At 40.4% G+C, this 20,670-nt stretch overlaps 1 protein-coding gene across 7 annotated transcripts in view; it reads right to left on the reverse strand.

Annotated features, from left to right (window-relative positions):
* FNIP2 (folliculin interacting protein 2) overlaps positions 1-20,670 on the reverse strand; it is a 117,121-nt gene that overhangs the window by 66,166 nt on the left and 30,285 nt on the right. The window contains exon 1 of one of the 7 annotated variants that reach the window (XM_019733169.3): positions 14,641-14,966. The exons of 5 other annotated variants lie outside the window; for them this stretch is intronic. In XM_019733169.3, the coding sequence (XP_019588728.3) occupies positions 14,641-14,816 (176 nt within the window). In that variant the 5' untranslated portion in view covers positions 14,817-14,966. Of the gene's footprint in view, positions 1-14,640; positions 14,967-20,670 lie in introns of those variants that run through there. One more of the 7 variants, XM_019733167.3, reaches the window with a different exon arrangement.

The raw sequence follows: 20,670 nt of genomic DNA on the forward strand, positions 1-20,670 counted from the left end.
GTAGTATCGGTGTGACTTGTTGCAGGGTGATTTGCTATGTCCTCCAAGGCCAGTTCTAGTGTTGGTGCTTGATTCTTCCCTGACACTTGTGTAGGAATCAGGCTAGAGGCAGGCCCAAGTACACCCACGTCGAAGCATGATCAAAGAAGGCAACTTCAAAACTGTTTTCTCTCTTGCTAACTATCACACAGGAAACATCCCATCTACAGTCAAAATTAAGGTCACGTAAAGAGTCGAGAGCAGTCTTATGATCCAAGAATGTGAATGTTTAAAGAGTCAGGTATGATAGGGAACTTTCAATGGTCCAAGAAATGGTAAATGAAACAAAATAAAACTAACAATAATGATCACAACAAAAACTGGCAGATACTATTCATTTAACCAGCAGCTCCTGCATGCCTACTGTCTGCCAAGCATTCCTGCAGGCACGGGAATAAAACAGTGAACAAAGCATAACTCCTGCTCCCATGAAACTCACTGTATTTACGTGTATGTTGGTATTTTCCAGCCACTTTCAAATCCTGTTCTATGTTCTTTTTTCTGCCAACTCTCACTTCTCTTCTTCTTATCTTTCTCAAAAGAAGTTTCTAAATAGAAATAGCAACTCTCTCAAAAGGTTTGCTCAAGAACAAGGAGGAGGCCCTAATAACTATTACATGCAAATAAAGGAAGAGTAGGAGTGGAGGAAAAGACAGGATTATGATTGACATGGCACTCAGCATTCAGCCGGTCTGCACAAATGTACATTAGCTCCCACCCTGTAACAAGCTATTTATTTAAAGAAAAAAAAAATGTAAATAGGTGGCAATAAGAGATTTGAAAAAAAAAAATTTTTTTTTTTGGCTAGGTTAGGAAGATGGCTTACAGGAAAACTAATTTGCAAATTAGTTGACTTTCTTCTCTTCCCCTATTTTGTACTGACACAGCCCTCGCTGCACAAATGGCCTAGTTTAGTTTCAGAGGAACTACATAAAAATCCGCCACTGAATTGTCGTCCTGTGGTCAAGAGTATCGTCAGAAAGTGCTTAAGGATTCCAATTCTCATTAGAAACTTTAATACATAATGTTAACCTAAACATATCATTTCTAAATGATTCCAAAATAAATAAAACAAAAATAAGAATGATCCCAATTAAATGTATCCCTCTGTTAGTTTATCAAAAGAAATTGATATTCAATGTTGGCTGCCACTTTTTCTGTCTTCCAGAAAGCAGGGGATATGTAAATCCTTTACTCCTTTTGTAAAAGAAACGTGCGGAAAGGAAGAATAAATCCCAATGGTCCGCAGCACGGCATGGAAAGAGCATTGCAGCATGAACCCAAAGCGCATTCCTGCATCCACTCCTTCCGCACACCGTGACCCAGGGACCATGACAGATCCTAGGAATAGGAATTAACTAGAGCCAGTTCCCACCTCAAAATGCTTACAATCGGATATGGGAAAGCCAACCCATAAATAAATAAGTAAACTATACTGTTACGGTCACTGAGATGTAAGTGTCTACATGGCTTATGAGGAACTTGAAGGATAAAGAGGTCAAGTCCACATGGTGGGGGTGAAGGGCGAGTGCAAGTCACAGAGGACGTGATGCTTGGGCCATGGATGAGTGCTCTCCTGGGCAAACACTGCTTCTAACTCTGTCTCTGCCACTTGCAACCCAGATGGCTTTCGGAAAGCACTCACTCCGGGGCTCAGCTTTCCCAAAACGTATCAGCCTGATCTCTCTCACAAGGTTGTTGGAAAATATAGAGAATAAGTATGAAAGTACTTTTAAAACTGTAAAGCATAACTCAAAGATAAGTTCAGATATGCAATCCTTTAACTGAGATCCTTGAGGCCAGATGTTTCAGAATTCAGATTTTTTTTTTAGATTTTAGAAAGATGCTTATAACACATATTATGTAATGCCTCCTCCAGGGTCTGAGGTGTAGTCAAACCCCCAAATCAAATGAATTAGTATCTCACCAGCTCAAGTTATAAATATTTCTGCTAAGTGGATTAGATAGAGACTATAAATAGCCTCATATCAGTTTAGGTCAATTCCAAAAATATTTTTTATACAGTTCAGGATTTTGGAATTGTAGGATAAGAGACTGTTGACCAATGTAATGCCTACTAAGATTGAGACTGAAATAAGTAACTCTCAGGGCCCCACATTTTCCCGAATGTAACCGATCCCTAACAAAGATGACTATAAAGTTTATGTACAAGTAGGTTGTTGGTACCTCAGAACTTATTTCTCCTCCACAGAAACAATGCTATAAATGGTTGCGAGGGTCACATGCTCAAACTACATAAGTCTTTCTATAATGTGTTCACACAGCAATGACAAAACATCGAGTCACAATGCAGCCTGAGGTTCAGCTGCTATGAACAGAGTGATCTGAAGTACAGAAGAGGAAAAGATGGAATCCCTTCCTTTGGAGTTAAGAGTCATGTCGGTAAAGCTCTGAAATTGGTCAAGTTTGTGTGTGGCACTCGCAGCACCCCACCGTGCCCCACTGTCCCGGGGCCACCACAGCGTTGAGGGAGCAGCAGAGCCCCCCACTAAACGTCTTGGTCCAATGTTTCTTCCTCTATAAAACGATAGGTTGGGACTAAAATTATTCCTCAAGGTCCTCATTCTTCCAACTCTGACACACCACAATCCCAAATTATCTATTAAGCATGCACAGTATAATTCAGAATCGACGACCACAACCAGGTACTGAGAGGAAAGCAATCTTAATGAATGAATGTGCATTACTGCATGACACCCCTTTAACCTTCTAGGTGTATTCTATACTTTGATCATCATGCTACTTAATAGAAACACATCTCCCACTGAGAGAACCTTCAAAAGATGCTAACACAATTTCAAGAGAAAAAGTGCACATTCTTTTGAATCAAGAGGGACACTGAGTGGGCAGGTCTCTGTGCCAACCAAGACTCTGCCCCGGCTACCTTTCCTAGATTTTGTTGTTGTTATTAAGTTTCTCTCATTTCTCCCCTGTAAAAACCCACAGAATCTCTAAATATGGCTCCCATTTTCCAAAATGGTTCCTTTAATTCTTAAAAGAGCACTCGTCATTCTTTTTAACTAGAAACTACCTTTACTTAAAAAAAAAAAAAAAAAAGCTTTGCTGTTCATCTCCATGTATGCATGAATACAATACTCACTAAGCTAATTCTTTCATAGTGTTGTCAGCATAACCCAAACAGTCAACATTCTTTACTGTTTTCAGGATTACTGAATTGTATAATGGCTCCGCTGAAAGCTAACAAGCATCGACATGATTTCCTATCTTTTCCTGAAGGGTAAGGTTTCCGCATCCCCTCCCCCAGGGAAGGTATGTACTAATAACAGACAGATGAATTCATTTCAAACTAAATATTTAAGACATTGCCTTATATATCAATTCTAGATCCATTTAAATTATATACAAATAAGGTAATCATTCTATTTTCCTAGAGGTCTCCAGAGGTCAAAAGCATGATTCTCTCCATAAGGTCTTTTGTTTGCAAAATGGGAAAGCCAAAATACACAGAAACTGTACCTATTTTGGTTGTAAATCATTATCTCTAAAAGAGATGGGTGTCTCTTTTATCTGATAATGTAAAACATTATCTCTAAAAGAGGCAAGCACGTGGGAAGCGGTGGGGCAGAAGTGGAGCCAAACAAAACAAAAATAAAAAAATAAAAAAAGAGCGAGAGAGATGGGTACAAACACACACACACTGTTTGACCCAGCAGTTCTGCTTGTAGGAATTACTCCTAAAAGTCCACTTGCATAGGTCCAAAATGATTATGAACAAAGGTATTCGCTGCAGCATTGCTTGGAATAGCAAAGGACTGGAAACAACTGTCAACACGGAATATTTAAATTATGGTGCACCCATACAATGGAGTAGTCACAATTTTAACTGGAAAAAAGAAATACAAAACACTGTGTTAGAATGCTACCATACGTATTTTTTCAAAAAGGAAAAACTCTGGATTTTAGTATATATGCATAAAGTATCTCTAGAAAGACAGAGTATGATGAACTGGTAATACTGGTTGTGTCTGGAGTAGAGAACTGGGTTGTCGAGGAAGAGAAGTGAGCAGACTTTGTCACATGTTCTTCACAGAGCACAGAGAAAGGCTTTCCCTACACACTTAATACTCTTCTGTGCAGACTCTGGAGCCAGGCAGCCTGGGTTCAAGCCCTTGCTCTGCCTCTTTCCCCAGCTATGTGACTTGGGCAAGTTACCTAAACTCTTTGTTCCTTAGTATTCTCGCCTGGAAAACTGGGGTAATCGTCGCTACCTCTGAAGTGTTTTGAGGATTAAATGTATGTAAAGTGCGTAACACAGAGCCAAGCACACAGTAAGAGTGCTAGAAGTACTCTCTAAGATATTGTGTGTTTTGAATATTTAACCATATGACTGTCCTATCTCTCATTAAAAAATTGAAATATTAAAATTTAAATTAAAAAAATAAAAATAATGAAACAGGAACACAACAGGAACGCTCCCCCCCCCCCCCGCCTTTTTTTTAACCCATAAAGATTCCCTTATTGCCTTAAAACGAACAACCTTAATTACTGTTTGCTCTCAGAGGCTTCTTGGTAGCTGAAGCACAAGGCAGTGGGTGAACTCCTACAGGGAAACCACCTTAATGAATTCAAGGAATTCAGATTCAATTTCAAATATGTAGTTTGGCCTTAGACAACGACATTTATTGAGCTTTCTTCCCAGCGTGTATACACCACATTTTCCTGTCCTTCTTCATTCCCCGCCTCACCCAAAGACAGGACCAAGTTTCTAAAAAAGTAATCCCTCTTCTCATTTATTAGACCCATATATGGCTTTGGGTTTGTTATTGCTGTGCTAGTCCTGTATCAAAGTGACTTCCATCTATTAAGTAACTGCCTTTTTTTTCACTGCATAATCTCATAGACTAGTGACACTAGTTCCAGAAGGTTTGATGTTTAGATGTAGGAAGGGGCAGACGGTGATCACAGCTGCACGGCACACACACAAATAATTGCCTAACAGTTCAGAGTTTGCCAACACTTTCACAGAATTCACCTGGGCTGACCTTAAATGTCCTATGAGAGCCTGTATTACATAATCTGTTTCACACAGAAGCGAGGAGGCTTTAACAAGGTTATAACCAGTAAGTGGCAAAGCCAGGACTACAAACCATTGTCTCCTGACTCCAAATTCTGTGCGCTTCCAATTGCACTGCACTATCACCTTAACATCAGGGGCAAACAAGTGAGGGTCACATCCTCCACACTCCAGGACCTCCCTCTGCGCTTCCTTCTGAGGTGTAAAAGTAACTCTGGTGATATAATGTTAAGACTGAATGAAAGGCAGAACACCGAATTATAGGTACAGTATGACCTCAATTGGGTAAAAAAAAGTTATCAAGAGCTATTTAAAAAGCTCACCAAAAAATTAGCAGCTCATATCACACAGGACCAACATCCCTAACACATATAGAACGATCAGAAATCAATAAAGGAAAAGGCTTGCAAGGCAATGGAAAAGTGGACAATGGATTCAGATAGCTCACACACACAAAAAAATAGAGACAGTCTTTAAACATGAAAAGGTGCTAAATTCACTCTTATAAAGAGAAAAACAATTTAAAATCATACACCTACTAGAGCAGCAAAAATTCAAAAGTTAGATATCCCACACGAGAGAAATACAGGGAGAGGCACAAAATAGTAAGATTACATATGGATGGTTAAGTTACAGGTATCAGAATTATAAGTATTTTTAACTTTGAACCCACTAGTCCCACTTCTAGAACTAAACAGATTTAAAAAAACATGTGACTGAAGCTTGTTTGATAAGAGCAAACGATTGGAAACAACTGGAGAGGACAAATTCAATCATTCAACACAATACCAAGCAGCTCTTGGAGAGAAAGCAGGAGCGTGAGTGTAAGACCCCTAAGATTATACTGGGAAGTCCAAGCAGCAAAGACCAAAGTATAGAGCATGCTATCTTTTGTGTAAGAAGGAAGAACACATATTTCTATTTGCTTATTTATACACAAAAGAAATACACAAGGGATCTTTAGGAAACTACTAAAAGTGATTACCTAAAGGGGATGGGGAAGAATGAAGAGGTGGAGCAATATGTTTCAAATACATATTTTATTGTTGAACCGAGTGGATATATCGTATCTGAAGATATATAGATAAAATACTTTTCAAAAGGTTAAGAAAAAAACCCTCGTAATCATGTCCTACAAAAGCCATTAGAGTTGGGGGCCTCCTTACCTTTGCTTCCGGTTTCCTGCAAGTAGAACAATCTTTGTGAGTGGTAACACTCCTGACTGCTGTGCACCCCCCTGTGATCCTTCCCAAGGGGAGAAGAATGAGTTCTGATTGGTCAGTTTCCTTGTATTTGTGGGCATCTATCTGCCTACAGAGCACACACACTGGTCTGATCCTAACTCCCCAACATCACGCTTTATATGGATGAGACCCTATTGAGATCAGGCCTGTGGGTCCTAGGCTGCTATGCAGGGTGGGCGAACTGGTTTAATTTCGAGGTTACCAGGCAGCCCCTTGTTATTACACATGCTAGCCATTCTCCAAATACAGGTGTTTTGGTTTCCATCTACCTGACCAATTTCTATCTCTCAATTTTCAAATTCCACTGGGGAAGAAAAATGGGTCTCCTTCAAATTTCCTACAAGGAAAATTCCCACCCAAGAAGACTGTCAGAAATTTGAACAAAAATAGGGTTGTTCGCTGCATTGTAACTGGAAACCTAAATATCCATTAGCAGAACACACCCTAATTTTCGAAGCTATTTGAGAAAATACTACAAAGTCATTAAAAATTGTCCTCAAAAACATTTTAATGACACGGGGAAAACATTATGAAAAAGAAGATTATACAGCTTGATATACAGCCTGATTCAGTTAATACAATGCAGCTTACATCCATGTACCAAAAAGGACTACAAGGAAATCAACAAAAGTGTTAATTGTAGTAAAATTTTCTGGTAGCATTTTTGGTAATTTGGGTTTTTATTTTTATACTTGCTTTTATTTTCCAAATATTTTGTAATAAAATTGTATCATCTTGATAATCATAAAAAATGTTTAAGAAACTCTTAAGAGTTAATTTAGTAATGATATAAAAGAAAAAGATGGAGGCATTTAAAAAAGGGAAAATAGCTAGCATGACATGAATGCAGCCATGCTCTGAAAACACACCTCCTGTTAAGATATTTTTTAAGTATTTCATATACCAGCAATTAACAAGTGGAATGTAAAATTGAAAACAATACCATTTCTATTAGCACCCCTCCAAAAAATATTTATGGAATAAATCTAACAAAATACGTATAAGATCTATATGAAGAAAACTACAGAACTCTGATAGAAGAAACCAAAGAACTGAATAAATGGAAATATTCCATGTTTATGGATAGGAAGATGCAAGCTGTCAGTTCTTCCCAACTTGATCTATAGATTCAACGCAATTCCAATCAAAAGCCCAGTAAGTTATTTTGTGGATATAAACACAATGATTCTAAAGTTTATATGGAGAGCCAAAGGATCCAACTTCACGACTTACTATAAAGTTACAGTAATCAACAGTGTGGTATTGATGAAAGAATAGACAGATCAACAGAAAAGAAAGAGAGCCCAGATTCATATAAATATAGTCAACTGACAGTCTGTCAACAAATGGTGCTGCAACAAGTGGACATCCACATGAAAAAAAAAAAAAAGAATCTCAACACAGACCTTAAATCCTTCACAAAGACTTAACGCAAAATGGATCACATTCTTAAATGTAGATCAGTAGTCACCTGGGGATAGGGAGAGATGAATAAGCACACAGGAAAATTTTAAGGCAGTGAAACTACTCTGTGAGATACTATCCTGGTGGACACACGTCACTATACATTTGCCAAAACCCACAGAATGTACACCACCAAGAGTGAACCGTAATGTAAACTCCGGTTTTGGGTGACAGTGGTGTGTCCGTGCAGGTTCATCACTTGTAACAAATGTCCCACTCCGGTGGGGATGCTGACAGCAGGGGAGGCTGTGGGTGTGTGGGACAGGAAGTAGACAGGAGCTCTGTATTTTCTGCTCACTTGTGCTGCGGACCTAAAAGTGCTCTAAAAAATAAAGTCTATTTAAAAGGAAAAATATTTCAGTTGTCAAGGAACTTTTAAAATATAGGAACTTTTAGTAAGAGGCACTAGTTTTAAAGTTGGCAATAGGATTTTTCTCTGAAGATCATTTTGGTCAGCTATAGTTTGCTTGAGAATTCTCTGTGAAGATGAAAACCTAGGACACATGACCAGAGCTTTGGATGTAGCCATCAAAAGTCTGTGTCTCTGTTCAGCAGACTTACAGGCCACCTCCCGTCAGTCCTCACTGCTCTACAGAATGAGCCCAGTCCGCTCATGTGATCTTGTTCTTCCCAACAGAGGAACAAGTTCTATTTCAGTTCACACTAAGGTATCGGTTACTACCTAGAGAGAACAAAGCTTCAATACAAAAAAATGAGGTTCCGATAACAGGAATTTCTGTTATCAAGCGAGGGCCAATGGGAGAGCTACATCGAGGCAGGCAACCTCCACACCCCGCTCTGTCACACTGGGATAGCCCTCTCTACCAGCACACCTCAGCCCCATTCACACCCCCACAAGGGACCATTTATTCTCGGAATCCAAATCATCTCTGTCCTTAGCCAACATTTTTCTTTTTAGGGTCTGAAGGAGAACAGAGTCTGTCACCAAAAATTATGCCTCTATGAGATATTATTTTATGCTGGTTATTTTTAAGAAACAAAAGACTCAGAAAAAAACTTTGGCCTTCTTCCTGTCTGCCCTCAAGAACTGAGATAGAGGACCTACTCCGGGAAGGGAGTTATCACCTTAGATAATTATATTTTAGTATGAACTAGGTGTGATAGACAGGGAGGAACCAAGCAAAGCTCATGCGACCAAACTCCTCTCTCTGTCCCATCGTTTCAAGATGGCCGATATACATTTGCTTTTCTTCTCCCTGTGCATTGCCTTACTTCTCCCAATTCTGAATGATACACCTCATTTCCCCTCAATGTCTGGAATTTTTGTGCTTATGTGAATTCCCCATGCGCACATATTAAACTGTGATTTTCTCCTGGTAATCTGCTGTGTGTCATTTGAATTATTTGACCAGCCGGCATTTAGAAGGGTAGAAGGAACATTCTTTGTCCTCCCCAAAGGTGCAGACCAAGCATGTTCCTGCCTTAAGATCTCTGTACTTGCTCTTCTCTCTGTTGAGAACACACTTTCTCAAATATTCACATGGCTTGCTCCCTCACCTGGAAAAAGATTACTACTGTTAAAGAGAAAAACACAGGCTCAACATGGGGTCACTTGTGCTAAAGCCGATGACACCGTACCTAGAATACCTGACCTGAATGCAGTTTCAACCCTCTCCTGGAATATAACCTTAATTGTTCAGTCTGGAATTCCCTGGTAAGTACCAATGAGCAACAAGGTCACCTGTCACAGGGGCTCTCTCCCCCGCCCCCCAGAGGAAGCTGAGGCAATCAGTCTGACTGACAAGACACACCTCCCCCCGCAATGGGGGAGTTATTTTGCTAATAACTTTCATGTCCTGCCCAATTTCTGCCTATATAAAAGCCTTCCACATTGTATAGCCTTTCGGGTTCCTCTCTGGCTGCTAGATGGGACGCTGCCTGATTCATGAATCCCTTAATAAAGCCAATTAGATCCTCAAATTTGCTTAACTGAATTTAACACCACTGAGATGGTTTTGACTCTCTTGATTACCCAAGGTCTTCACATTTCTCTAACCTCTTTGGGTCTTATTGGTTACTGACAGACAATTATAATACTAGAGCTACAAGAGACCTCAGATACCACTTATCTGGAGGTTCCCAGACTTGACTCATCATTAGAATTATCCCAGAAGCTATTTGGGTTTGTTTATATTTGTAATCAACAAAGCTTCACAGGCTCTACTTCCAGGAATTTGGTCCAATGGATCTGAAGTGAAGCCTGGGAACCTACATTTTTAAAAACACCTCACATATTTAGGGACCACTGACCCAATCCACCACTTTATTATTATTATTTTTTTAGAAGAGAAAATAGAAACAGAGAGATGGGTAACATTTCCAAATACACAGTGAGTTCAAGACATAGATGAAACCTCAGATCATGAGAGGAAGATACAGATGAATCCCAAATAAAGGTGCTTCTACCGTATCTGTTATGTCTAGGTTCCTACTAGTGAGATTTGAACTAAGAAAAAAAAATTTAGTAAGTAGAAAAGCTAACCTAGTTCTACTAAGTTTTTCTTTCTTTTATGGCCTTTGGGCATGCTACGACACAAAAATGAAAGGAAATGGCACAGTGAGAAAAAAGACAGGATTTTAATCCACATCTGTTCTGTAACAAGACCTGAAAATTTAAAAACAAAAACAAAAACAAAAAAACTTTCTAATCTGATAAGGACGAAACCCTTCAAGATATAAACATTGATGGATGGATGGATGGATGCCTGATACCCAACATCCCATATAAAACTGGGATCCCATAAAAGGGGAAGAGAATTGCCAGGAACCCTGGTGTTCTCAGAGCCCACAGGCTGGATTCCCTTTGGTGAGTTTTGATTGGCAGTTTAATTATAATCTTAGGCGGGTCACAGTTTATTAGTGCTCTCACCAATTCTCACCAGGGCTTGCTACATCATTGTTCAGCAGTTAGTCAGCTTCTGTTACCATAACAACAAAAGGCTAAGGCTAAGCCATAGTCTCTGACTCACAACAGGAGAACCAGGAACCGTGGACTAGCTCAGTGAGTGTTCCCAGGGAGCAGACAGCTGAGCGGGAACTCCAGGGAAAGGGGCTTTAGATGCTGCTCAGTGACTGGCCCCGAGTCGGAGTCACCTTGTCAGCTGTCTGGAGCACTGTCATTCTGGACACAGAGATGGTGACTAATAGCAGGGGCTTCCCCCCGTATGTCATCAATACTTACCAAAATAAGGCCCAGACAAAAGTTTCTGTCACTTGTCAGCTTCTAGGAAGCAAGTTCACACTCCCTTCAAAACCCCTGTACTAAGACTGCTCTGATTCATTCCCAAGGAGAAAGGTGGCCCAGACGGAGAAGATAAAGGTTCTTTAAATCTAAATCAGACATGACTTTGCAGCCATACTAAGATACCATACTTTCTTTCCTTCACTCACTCATTCTCAAGTTATACCTCAAAATCCCAACCAGCAACTGGTGGCAATAAACTCTTTTAACTAGTCAAAGAAAATTCCTCAAGGCTTCTAAAATCAGTGAAAAGGGAAGGAATGCAGAAAGGGCAGAACTTGTGACAGCAATACCCAATGCATGGGCAAGAGCCACACCCAGCCACACAGAGCCTCCCTGGGAGGCTTGTCCTGCAGCGCAGGACCATCAGCTGACCAGGGTTTGTTTTCTGCTCTCGGCCTACTTCATTCAACCTGTCCAACAGCCACATTTTTCTCAGTATCAAAGCAGGAAGTTTTTCACACAAGTGTTTCTAAGTGAAGAACACAACGAGAAACACTCTTCCCACTCCTACAACCTGCATTAGACTTTCTTTTAATAGCCTTTTACTAAAATCTTTAGAATTCTGTGGTCTGTTGCCTTAGCACCTCTCTAAATCTTGTATTTCCTAGTCAGTAATCCCAAGTACTATAAATGAAGACTGGTAGTAAAATCATGGCCAGCTTGTCTCTGTGAAGTGCTTCAGCAGGGAAAAAACACACCGTGGTTTCTGTACTTATTTTCTTGTTCAGCAAGGACTGCAGACACCCTACAGCTCTATTTTAGTCGAGTTAGTTCATCCCAATTGTAGGTAAATCAGACATCTACATTTATTAATTCTCGTGCTCCTTCCACCCTGGGGATTCTAATGCAGTCCAAAGAATCTCTTCCAAATTTCAAGATATGAAACTTAAAGCACAATTGACTCTGAAGTGCTTTGTTTCAGTTCCTCTTCAGTGTGCAAACGGTATACTTTTTAAGACAAGGTTATGTTAAATTTCTCTTGCCATCAGAGAAACAATGATTCACAGATAAGCTTGGAAAATACTGCCCCATTCCTCATGTAAACAGCCCTGTGGACTTGCCTAACTTGCTGGCAAAGTTGGAAAAATCAAGTTACTAGTGCCTTTGTTACCCAGCATCATATTTCAGAGTTACGAGATTTGAATGGAGTTTTAGCAAGAAATTTTTTATAGACAAGCCATTTAAGATGCCTCATCAAATTCTGTAGGGTTTTGTTGGTTTTGGAATTTTGTGAAATAAATTGAACCCCAACATCTGTCATTTCTAGAGATTAAGGAAAACGGAAGTGAAGATACAGAGGACAAACTTCCACACTGCAAAGTTTCATTTCACATGAAGCATAACGGGAGGATTAAAATGTTTCTTTCTGCACTGAACTGTGTCAGGTTTACACTGCAGCCAATTGTTAGGTATCCAACACATCTCCACTGTTGTTTGTGGAGTCTTTCTCTTTTCAACTTTGAATAAATGGAAAGTTATAAAAAGGGAGAGAAAAAAAAAAACTACAGTTGATCCTTGAACAGCGCAAGGGTTGCGGGGACCCCCTGCCAGTGCAGTCGAAAATCCGCATCTAATTTAAGTCAGCCCTCCACATATGTGGATTCCCAACCGTGAATTGAAAATATACTCAGCGCTCTCAGTTAAGGAGACCATTTAAAACTATTCATCTAAGATACCCAAGAGCAAAGAGGGAGCTGAGTGAGGTCATGCCTAACCGACTGCCACCGGACTTGGACGGACTTGGACACATAACTCATGAGCACTTCGCAGCCACGTTCACAGTGCAAGCTCCTCTCAATTCACTCTGCCCTCGAGAGACTGGTCCACGTCCTAAAGAAATTCAGGAAACTAAACAACACTGCAAATCACCAATAAGGTTTCAAGATTGTAGGAAGGGGAAGAGAAAGTGGATGAGGTCTGCCAAGACAACTGGTCCAAATGGAGATGAATTCCAATTAATTGACAAGCATATGCCATCACTGGACAGAATTCTAAAAAAAAAAATAAAAATCTCAGCATCAAAGATGTAAATCTAAAGAAGTTAAAATAAGGAAAGGAGATAGATTAAAAGATTAAAATCCACCAAAGAATAGCAATTTCATGGGGAGTGAGAAGCAGAAGTGCATACCAAAAGCTAGAAGTTTTTTAAAAAATTGGTGTGGCCCTGCATATTATTTTTTGCGGCTGCTACCTCTCTCCCCAAGTACCTATTTGAGGTCTAAAATTGGGTTCAGAGGGCCTGATGCTACATCTTAGAATCTCAGAGGAGGAAAGGAGTTTTAAAATAGTGTGAATCAACCACATGGGTTAACAGTTGAGAGACACAGAAACGCCTGGTAACTACTCATGGTTACCAGGCTCCGAGCTGGGGATTTAGATCAGGAGCAGGATCAAGATTCAAATAGTGTCATTCCATTCCTCTTTCCCTTTTGTCAACAGTCCTTTCTTGATAAGAAACAGAGAAAAACAGTACAAAAGTGAAATTCTTATCTGGACGCTCAAATGTATTTTTCTAATGTACCACATCATTCATTACCTCTTCCTCTACAAATACACCTCTTTAATTGAGCGGAGAGCATGTGACCCAACACCCATAAAATGATTTCCACACTTCTCCCTAACCCTCCAATCCACTGGGCTCTTATACTGGAGTGGACATTTTATTACATTTCTACTAAAGAAAGAAAAGACTTTTATGACAGAAACTATATCCTGATTATTTTTCATCTGCCAAGAAATATATGTATGGGATAAGGAATTTATGAGGCACACTAATTTTCAGAAAATATCTATAAGGAAAAACGTAACATTTAAGTGGATTTAGAAACTTACTTTTGTACTAATTACAAAAATCAGAGCTTAACCTTTGGTTCTCCTTACTATCTACAAAGGATTTTGGAATGAAATGTAATTCTCAGGATTTTTCCTTTTCATTGACATGCAATAAAATTCTTTACAAAGAATATTTAAGAGCTACTACTAATAAAATTAATGGATTCTCCCAAAATGAATGCAATAATCAACCTAAAAGAATACAGCAAGTATGTTATCCTTTATAGATCAGCTCCATTATTAAAACCAGTTCATCAAAACACTGTCCTTCCCGTGAAAAGGATTTTCTAGAAGAGGAAGACCGGGCTCTCCCTCACCACCAGCCTTCCACCAGAAAAGCACACCCACCCACCCACCATTCAAACTAAGCGAGAACCCCCAATCTGGCGCTCATGTACCAATGGCGGTGGTACGTCAGGACTGCAACTCTTTCCTGATGACCACTGCACATAGCACCGAGTTCAAGCTGCAACACAGGGCAAGGTGGTAACTATTTCTTGCAAGCTGGCTCCAGGCAGAGGTCATGAAAAGTTAAGAAGAAAGCAGGGGGATGGTAGAATTGAAACAGTCACAAAAATATACCCATGCGGTATTTTTTCTACAAAGAAACCGGTCATGTGTCTGCACACCCACCAACCCTCCAGGTCTCCTACTTAGAGTACTCAATTTCATCTGCTTGGTACACAATGAATTAAATAAAAATGTTGCTTAGATTTTGAAATAGAACTAAAGTGCCAAACCTGTTGTGGAGCTCCGTGTGATCAGTGCCCCTTCCTACCCGGGCACGTTTTCGAAGCTTTGTGCATAAATTTGACTTGTAAGTCCTTCCGGCACCAGAAGCAGCATCACTCACACAACCGGCTGGATCCTGCAGGCCGCCGGGCCGGTTTGTGCTCTTCGCTGTGCCGCCACACATCTCCTGAGCCCTTTAACCGTCTTCCGGGTTATCCTGACTATCAACATGGACTTGGACACAAATGTTGAAGATCCTTTGTTGACTGAGGGATATTCTGACGGACCAGCTGCCTCAAATGATCACTGCATTCCCTGTACAGTAGGTGAGACAAGCTACTCCACAGCAGCCTATGAATTTCCTCTTTCAAAAGTATTATTTTTTTTAAAGAAAAAAAAAAAAGGAACATTCATTTGTTACGTAAATTAAGCTTGCGATGACTTAGGAAGTCAGATGCATCCATCACATTATAAAACATGTTCTCAGGAAACCCATTATAAACAGACAAGTCCAAATGCCACTTCCTACTTTTGTTCCTAAGCTTGTACTCCTGTTAGCAAAAGAAGAAGCAGTGAGCAGGTTGGGCAGCTTGGCTTGACTCACTCCATCTGAGCTCCTCTGTTGGAGATTACGCGGTAGTCAAACAACTGGTCACAAGACCTAGTCCTATGGCTCTGGGCAAAGGCAGTGACTTGCCTTTAGCTGCAAGGTTGTTCTGACATTGGCCACACCACCCTCTTAATGGCCCTCATGTGAGCAAGTGTCAGCTGACAGGTCTTACTCTGCAACCTTGCAAAATTCTGCCCATGGCAAATGGGAGAGCTGTTTACCCACAACAGACAGATGTAGGGCTCAGCATATAGGAGATGACATGGGGGAGGGAGAGTGGAGATGCATCCTTGCCTTAATACCAAACACACATATTAAACTAATATATAGAGATAAATTCGTAAGAAAAATAGCAATAAGTGAGAAGCTATAAACCCTCAAAACTCTTACACTGAATTCCTAACTCCTGGGCGCAGTCAAGCCGAGAATGCCCTGAACTAGCAGAACCCAAGAACAAAAGCAGTTCAATTTTGACTTCTGACATTAACATACTTCATCTGTAAAATGAGAATCACGTTATAGAATATGATTTTTCCATGGTATTGTGAGTTCACGGAAAAAAAAATATCTTTTCTTTAGAAGAAATAAAAAGCATAGGTCCCCTCTACAACGGATTGTCCCAATTCCTTTTCTTCTTCCTCCTCATCCTCAACTTTGGCTGAAGAAAATCTTAACAGATCCATAAAGTCTGATGAACCCTTGGCTGAGTCTTCAGTTTCACAAGGTTTTAAATGTACGTATCTTTATAGGTGGCCACCATTTATTTCACTCACAAGTGTGAGAAAATCCCATGATAGCAGAGCAGAGGTCTCCATGACCTTAAGACTTTACCATATATGTGACCCTCAAGTTCCTCTATAACAAACCCAACAAAGATTTCCAATATATCCTCCTGAGAAAAAGATCACAACACACCTACAACAGTGGCTAACTAGAAAGACTTCTCTGTGGCACAAGTTAAGTGGACAGTGGCGAGATAAAACCAGGTTAGGAGAAAATGAGTTCATTTTTCCAGGAAGGGGAACACATTTTAAACTGAGAGCTTAACTGTGCAGCCACAGTGCAATCACGGGTTCTCCTTTCCCCCCTCCTGAACTGTTTTTAAAATCACTTTCTCTTTTTGAAAGAGAATCCGAAGGTCTATGCGAGCGCTCAGACTTTTCCATTCGGGGCACAGGCGCTCAGTGAGCGGGCCGACCGTGAAGTCTCTCCCTGTCACCAGGTGCTCTGAACCCGGCCCAGGGGGGCCCAGACCAGCGTCTCCAACTCACCTAGGGTTTCCCTCGTCCACGATCAGAGGAGAAATGAAAGCAGAGCTCACCGCTGACAGGGTGGGATCTTTACAAATGCCAAAGTTACTGAATTTTATACAAATATGTAGAGGAAACAAACACTGGGGGAACACATCCCACTTCTGTGTATAAAAGTAAATTTTAGTTTTAAAACTCCAAACTCTAAAAGATATTATTCTAGGACTTGATGAGAGGACGTGAAACCCTCTTTTGAAATATGTATTCTGTATACATTTATGGAATAGCCGCAAATCTGTTCAATAATTCTGATATTTTACATTTTCCAAAGACTTCAAATACTGCTATAAAAATGAAATTTTTATATCCAGATGATGAAAACATTTTAAATGACCAGAATAGTAAGAGGTGAAAATGACAACTTGGTTACAAAGGACATCTAGATGAAATAAGGATAAAGATGCACTGGGGAAAAAGTCTGAAACAGAAAGTAATTGGCACAGGAATCTCTCACCCGCTTCCATGCACTGCTTCGTTCAGGCAGCCATCTTTAACTAAACACCCACTATGTGCCAGTCCGTTTCTCCCGACACTCAGTAGGCACACCTTGCAGCTACCATTTCCTTGGCAGAGAGACTAAAACTTGAGCGTGCTTATAAACACGACTCGCTGGGCCTACTCGCAGCGTTTCAGATTCAGCACTTCTGGGGTGGAGTCTGAGCCCTGACATGTCTAACAGGTCCCCAGGGAGCTACTGCTGCCGGCCTGGGAACCATACGTTTGGGAACTACTTCCTCAGTCATAATTCCATCTTCCCCATGAAGCCTCCTGTGGCTGGAAGATCTTTTTCTCTCTTGAATTCCTCTATAATTTTTTGGAAACCACACTTTTAACACTTAACACATAACTGTTTTGTAATAGAGTAGTGTACGTGTCTTATGATCTTAACTAGATCATAAATTCTTTGAGTATAAAAATTGGCTCTTGACATTCAGCTTTGTACTCATACAGGTCTTACACAGGCACCCAACAGATAACATTTGGATTGTGTTGATGCCTGTGAATATGTACATTAAAACTATGATATGAATCTACTGCCACCAACAGTGAGCTGCTTTGTGCATGGACTCTGGTCAGGAGGGTGTCTGTGCTCAAACACACACACTTCCTCTTTCCCTCATTTACTGTGAGGGGAAGCAGAGTTTGCCACCCCAACGTATGCCTTTTGGGGATACTGGTTATCTTAAGCTGTATATTTTTAAGAAATAAAAGACTCAAGAAGAGCCTTTTACCTCTCCCTTACCTGCTTAAAGGAAATCAGATAGAAAACTGTTTAAAGGAAGGGAGCTATCACCTTAACATACTATGAACCGTGTGGCACACCGGGAGGACGCCTAGCAAAGTCTAGTGACTCCCCTCCGTGTCCTACTCTTTCTGGGTGGCTGGGAAGAATTTGTTGACTGAATGTTTGCTCCTTCTTATCTACCTGTGAATTAATTGCCTGCCTTCCCTTTGAAGTCCAAACCACCACCTCCCGCCCCAACCCCCACTTTCTCCTTAGCTGAAGATGGTATATAAGTCTCAACTTTGCTTTATCCTCAGGTCCCATATTTTCATGGAACCCTCATATGTACATACATGATAAACTTGGTTATTTTCTTCTGTTGATCTGTGTCATGTCAATTTGATTATTAGATCAACCAAGAGAACTACAAATAGAAAAGAGTGGACATTTTCCCCTCCCTCATAACTATATCAAAAGATATCATGTTAACTCCAATCAATGTGACTCGTGTTATCTAAACAGAAAGGACTTAAGACTTTTAAATAAAAGTGAAAATGCCATTTCCCCTGTTCTTCCCCTTAATAACCCAAAATTCCACAGCCCAAAATCTGATAAGATGTAATCAAGTAGAGTACATCAAAACCACAACCATTGTACACTACATAGCTCCAACTTTTTTATATTTAAACTGAAAGCTTTAAATTTTCTTCAGTAAATGAAAAAACAAGTAATTCTGAGATATTAGAACAGCTCATGGAGTAACTAAGAAAAAGGTATATTTAGGTCTTTGGTGCCCCAAATTCTGTTCTCTATGTCAATCCAATCTACTATTACTCATTAGCATGGGGGGATATACCCTGCTCTAAAATATTAAATAATATACATACTAAAGTGTATCATCGGCCCTGCAAATAAACCTTCGCATGGCAAAGCTATTTCCTTCACACAGCTCAGCCGTGTTTACACATTTAGAAAAGTATCTGCCACCACTGACTGGACTCCCACACTCCACCTGCAGTTCAGCAAGCTGACTGGCACTGTTGCTGCTTCTACAGATACCTTCACAATACAGGTGAACTTTATCCAGTGTTGGAAATGAGGACCCGAGAAGTGCCGAAGTGGCATAAATCCATGTATGTAAGAAAGGGAGACTTTTTAAACTGCATTTGTACTGCTTCCAACCTCAGCCTAGGAACTGAGTGGTCCTAAAGAAGAGTGCTAAGTTTATGAGTCAAGAAATAGCGTAAGTATCATTCAGACCAGGGGTGTCAAAACTGCGGCCCACGGGCCAACTGCGGTCCGCAATCCATTGTTAATTGGCCCGCAGCAAATTCCAAAAATATATTTAGTTTACTTAAATAAACCAGGTGAGGCAATACGTACTTCACCTCGAGTGAGTGGCCCAGCTGTTTGTGCGTTTTACCGCATATGGCCCTTGGTAAAAAAACGTTGAGAAAAGTTTGGACACCCGTGACTCTAGGCCATACAAGACAAATACCTGGGACCCAGTCCAGTCTCCTTTGCCCACAGCCAAAATCTCTAATCAACCAGAACGCTGTTTCCTGTGGTGCCGACTCCTTCCAAATCCTTCCATTGCAGCATTCCAGGGACCCACCTCCAATGTAAGATATTTGGCATCTGAGAAAAAAATCCATTCCCATGACTGATTTAGAGTTGGCAGAATTAAAGTCAGGAAAATTTTAAGGTAAGTATTCATGCAATTCTGCATTCACTTGACTTCGCACTCTTCAGGTGATGAAAAACAGTGATCACTGTGTGTAAGGAAAAATTAACTCAAAAACAATGACTGAAAGAGATAGGTCTGAAGAGAAGAAGAACGAAGGCCTAACATGGTTCCCCAAACAGTCCAGTCTAATTATTCTCATCTAATGACTTTTTCTGCTTATTCACATCACCTTAATGAGAAAAAAGGAAGAATAAAAGGAAGGGAGGCAGTGGTGGGTCATGATCTGCAGCCACCACAAAGGACCCTCCTCTTATTGGGGGTACAGTAGTCCCCCCGTCATGGGGGATAAATTCCAAGACCCCCAGTGAATGCCTGTAACTGTGGATAGTACCAAACCCTATATATGCTATGCTTTTTCCTATGCAACATTTTCCTATGCAACGTTTCCTGTGATAACGTTGTATTTATAAATCAGGCACAGTAAAGGATTAACAATAACTAAAAATAAAACAGAACGATTATAATAATGTACTGTAATAAGTTATATGAATGTGGTCTCTCTTAAAATATCTTCTTACTGTACTCACCCTTCTACTTGTGATGATGTGAGGTGCTCCAATGCCTACAGGATGAGATGAAGTGAGCGAGTGACGCACGTGAGTGACATGGCATTAAGCCACTCATGACCATCGGACGAAACGTCAGAAAGAGGATCACTGAGCTATGACGATGTCATGTCTTCCATCCACAAATTTAATGCCTTTTCCACCTGAACTAAGCATGTATCACCCACTGTGGCTGTAACTTTTGCAGTCTGAGGTGCGACAGCAAAACTAGCACAAATTTCTTTTTCCTTCTTCACAATTTCACATTAGATTCATTCTTACTGTCGATCTTAGCAATCTCAGCACATGAGTTTTTTTCTTTGCTTATTAAGCTGAGAACTTTCACCTTTTCACTTAACAGAAGCACTTTACGGCTTCTCTTTGACACACTCAAATTGCCAGCATCACTCCTCCTGCACTTTGGGGCCACTGTTAAGTAAATTACGAGTTACTTGGACACAAGCACAGCAATACGATGACAGTTGATCTGATAACTGAGACGGCTAATAAGCAACTAACCGTTGGGGAGCGTCTACAGCATGGAGATGCTGGACAAAGTGACGGTTCCCATCACAGGTAGGGCAGAGCGGAATTTTCATCA

The sequence above is a fragment of the Rhinolophus sinicus genome, chromosome 15 (genome assembly GCF_057876585.1).
Source record: "Rhinolophus sinicus isolate RSI-liver-muscle chromosome 15, RSI-T2T, whole genome shotgun sequence".
Lineage (NCBI taxonomy): Eukaryota > Metazoa > Chordata > Mammalia > Chiroptera > Rhinolophidae > Rhinolophus > Rhinolophus sinicus.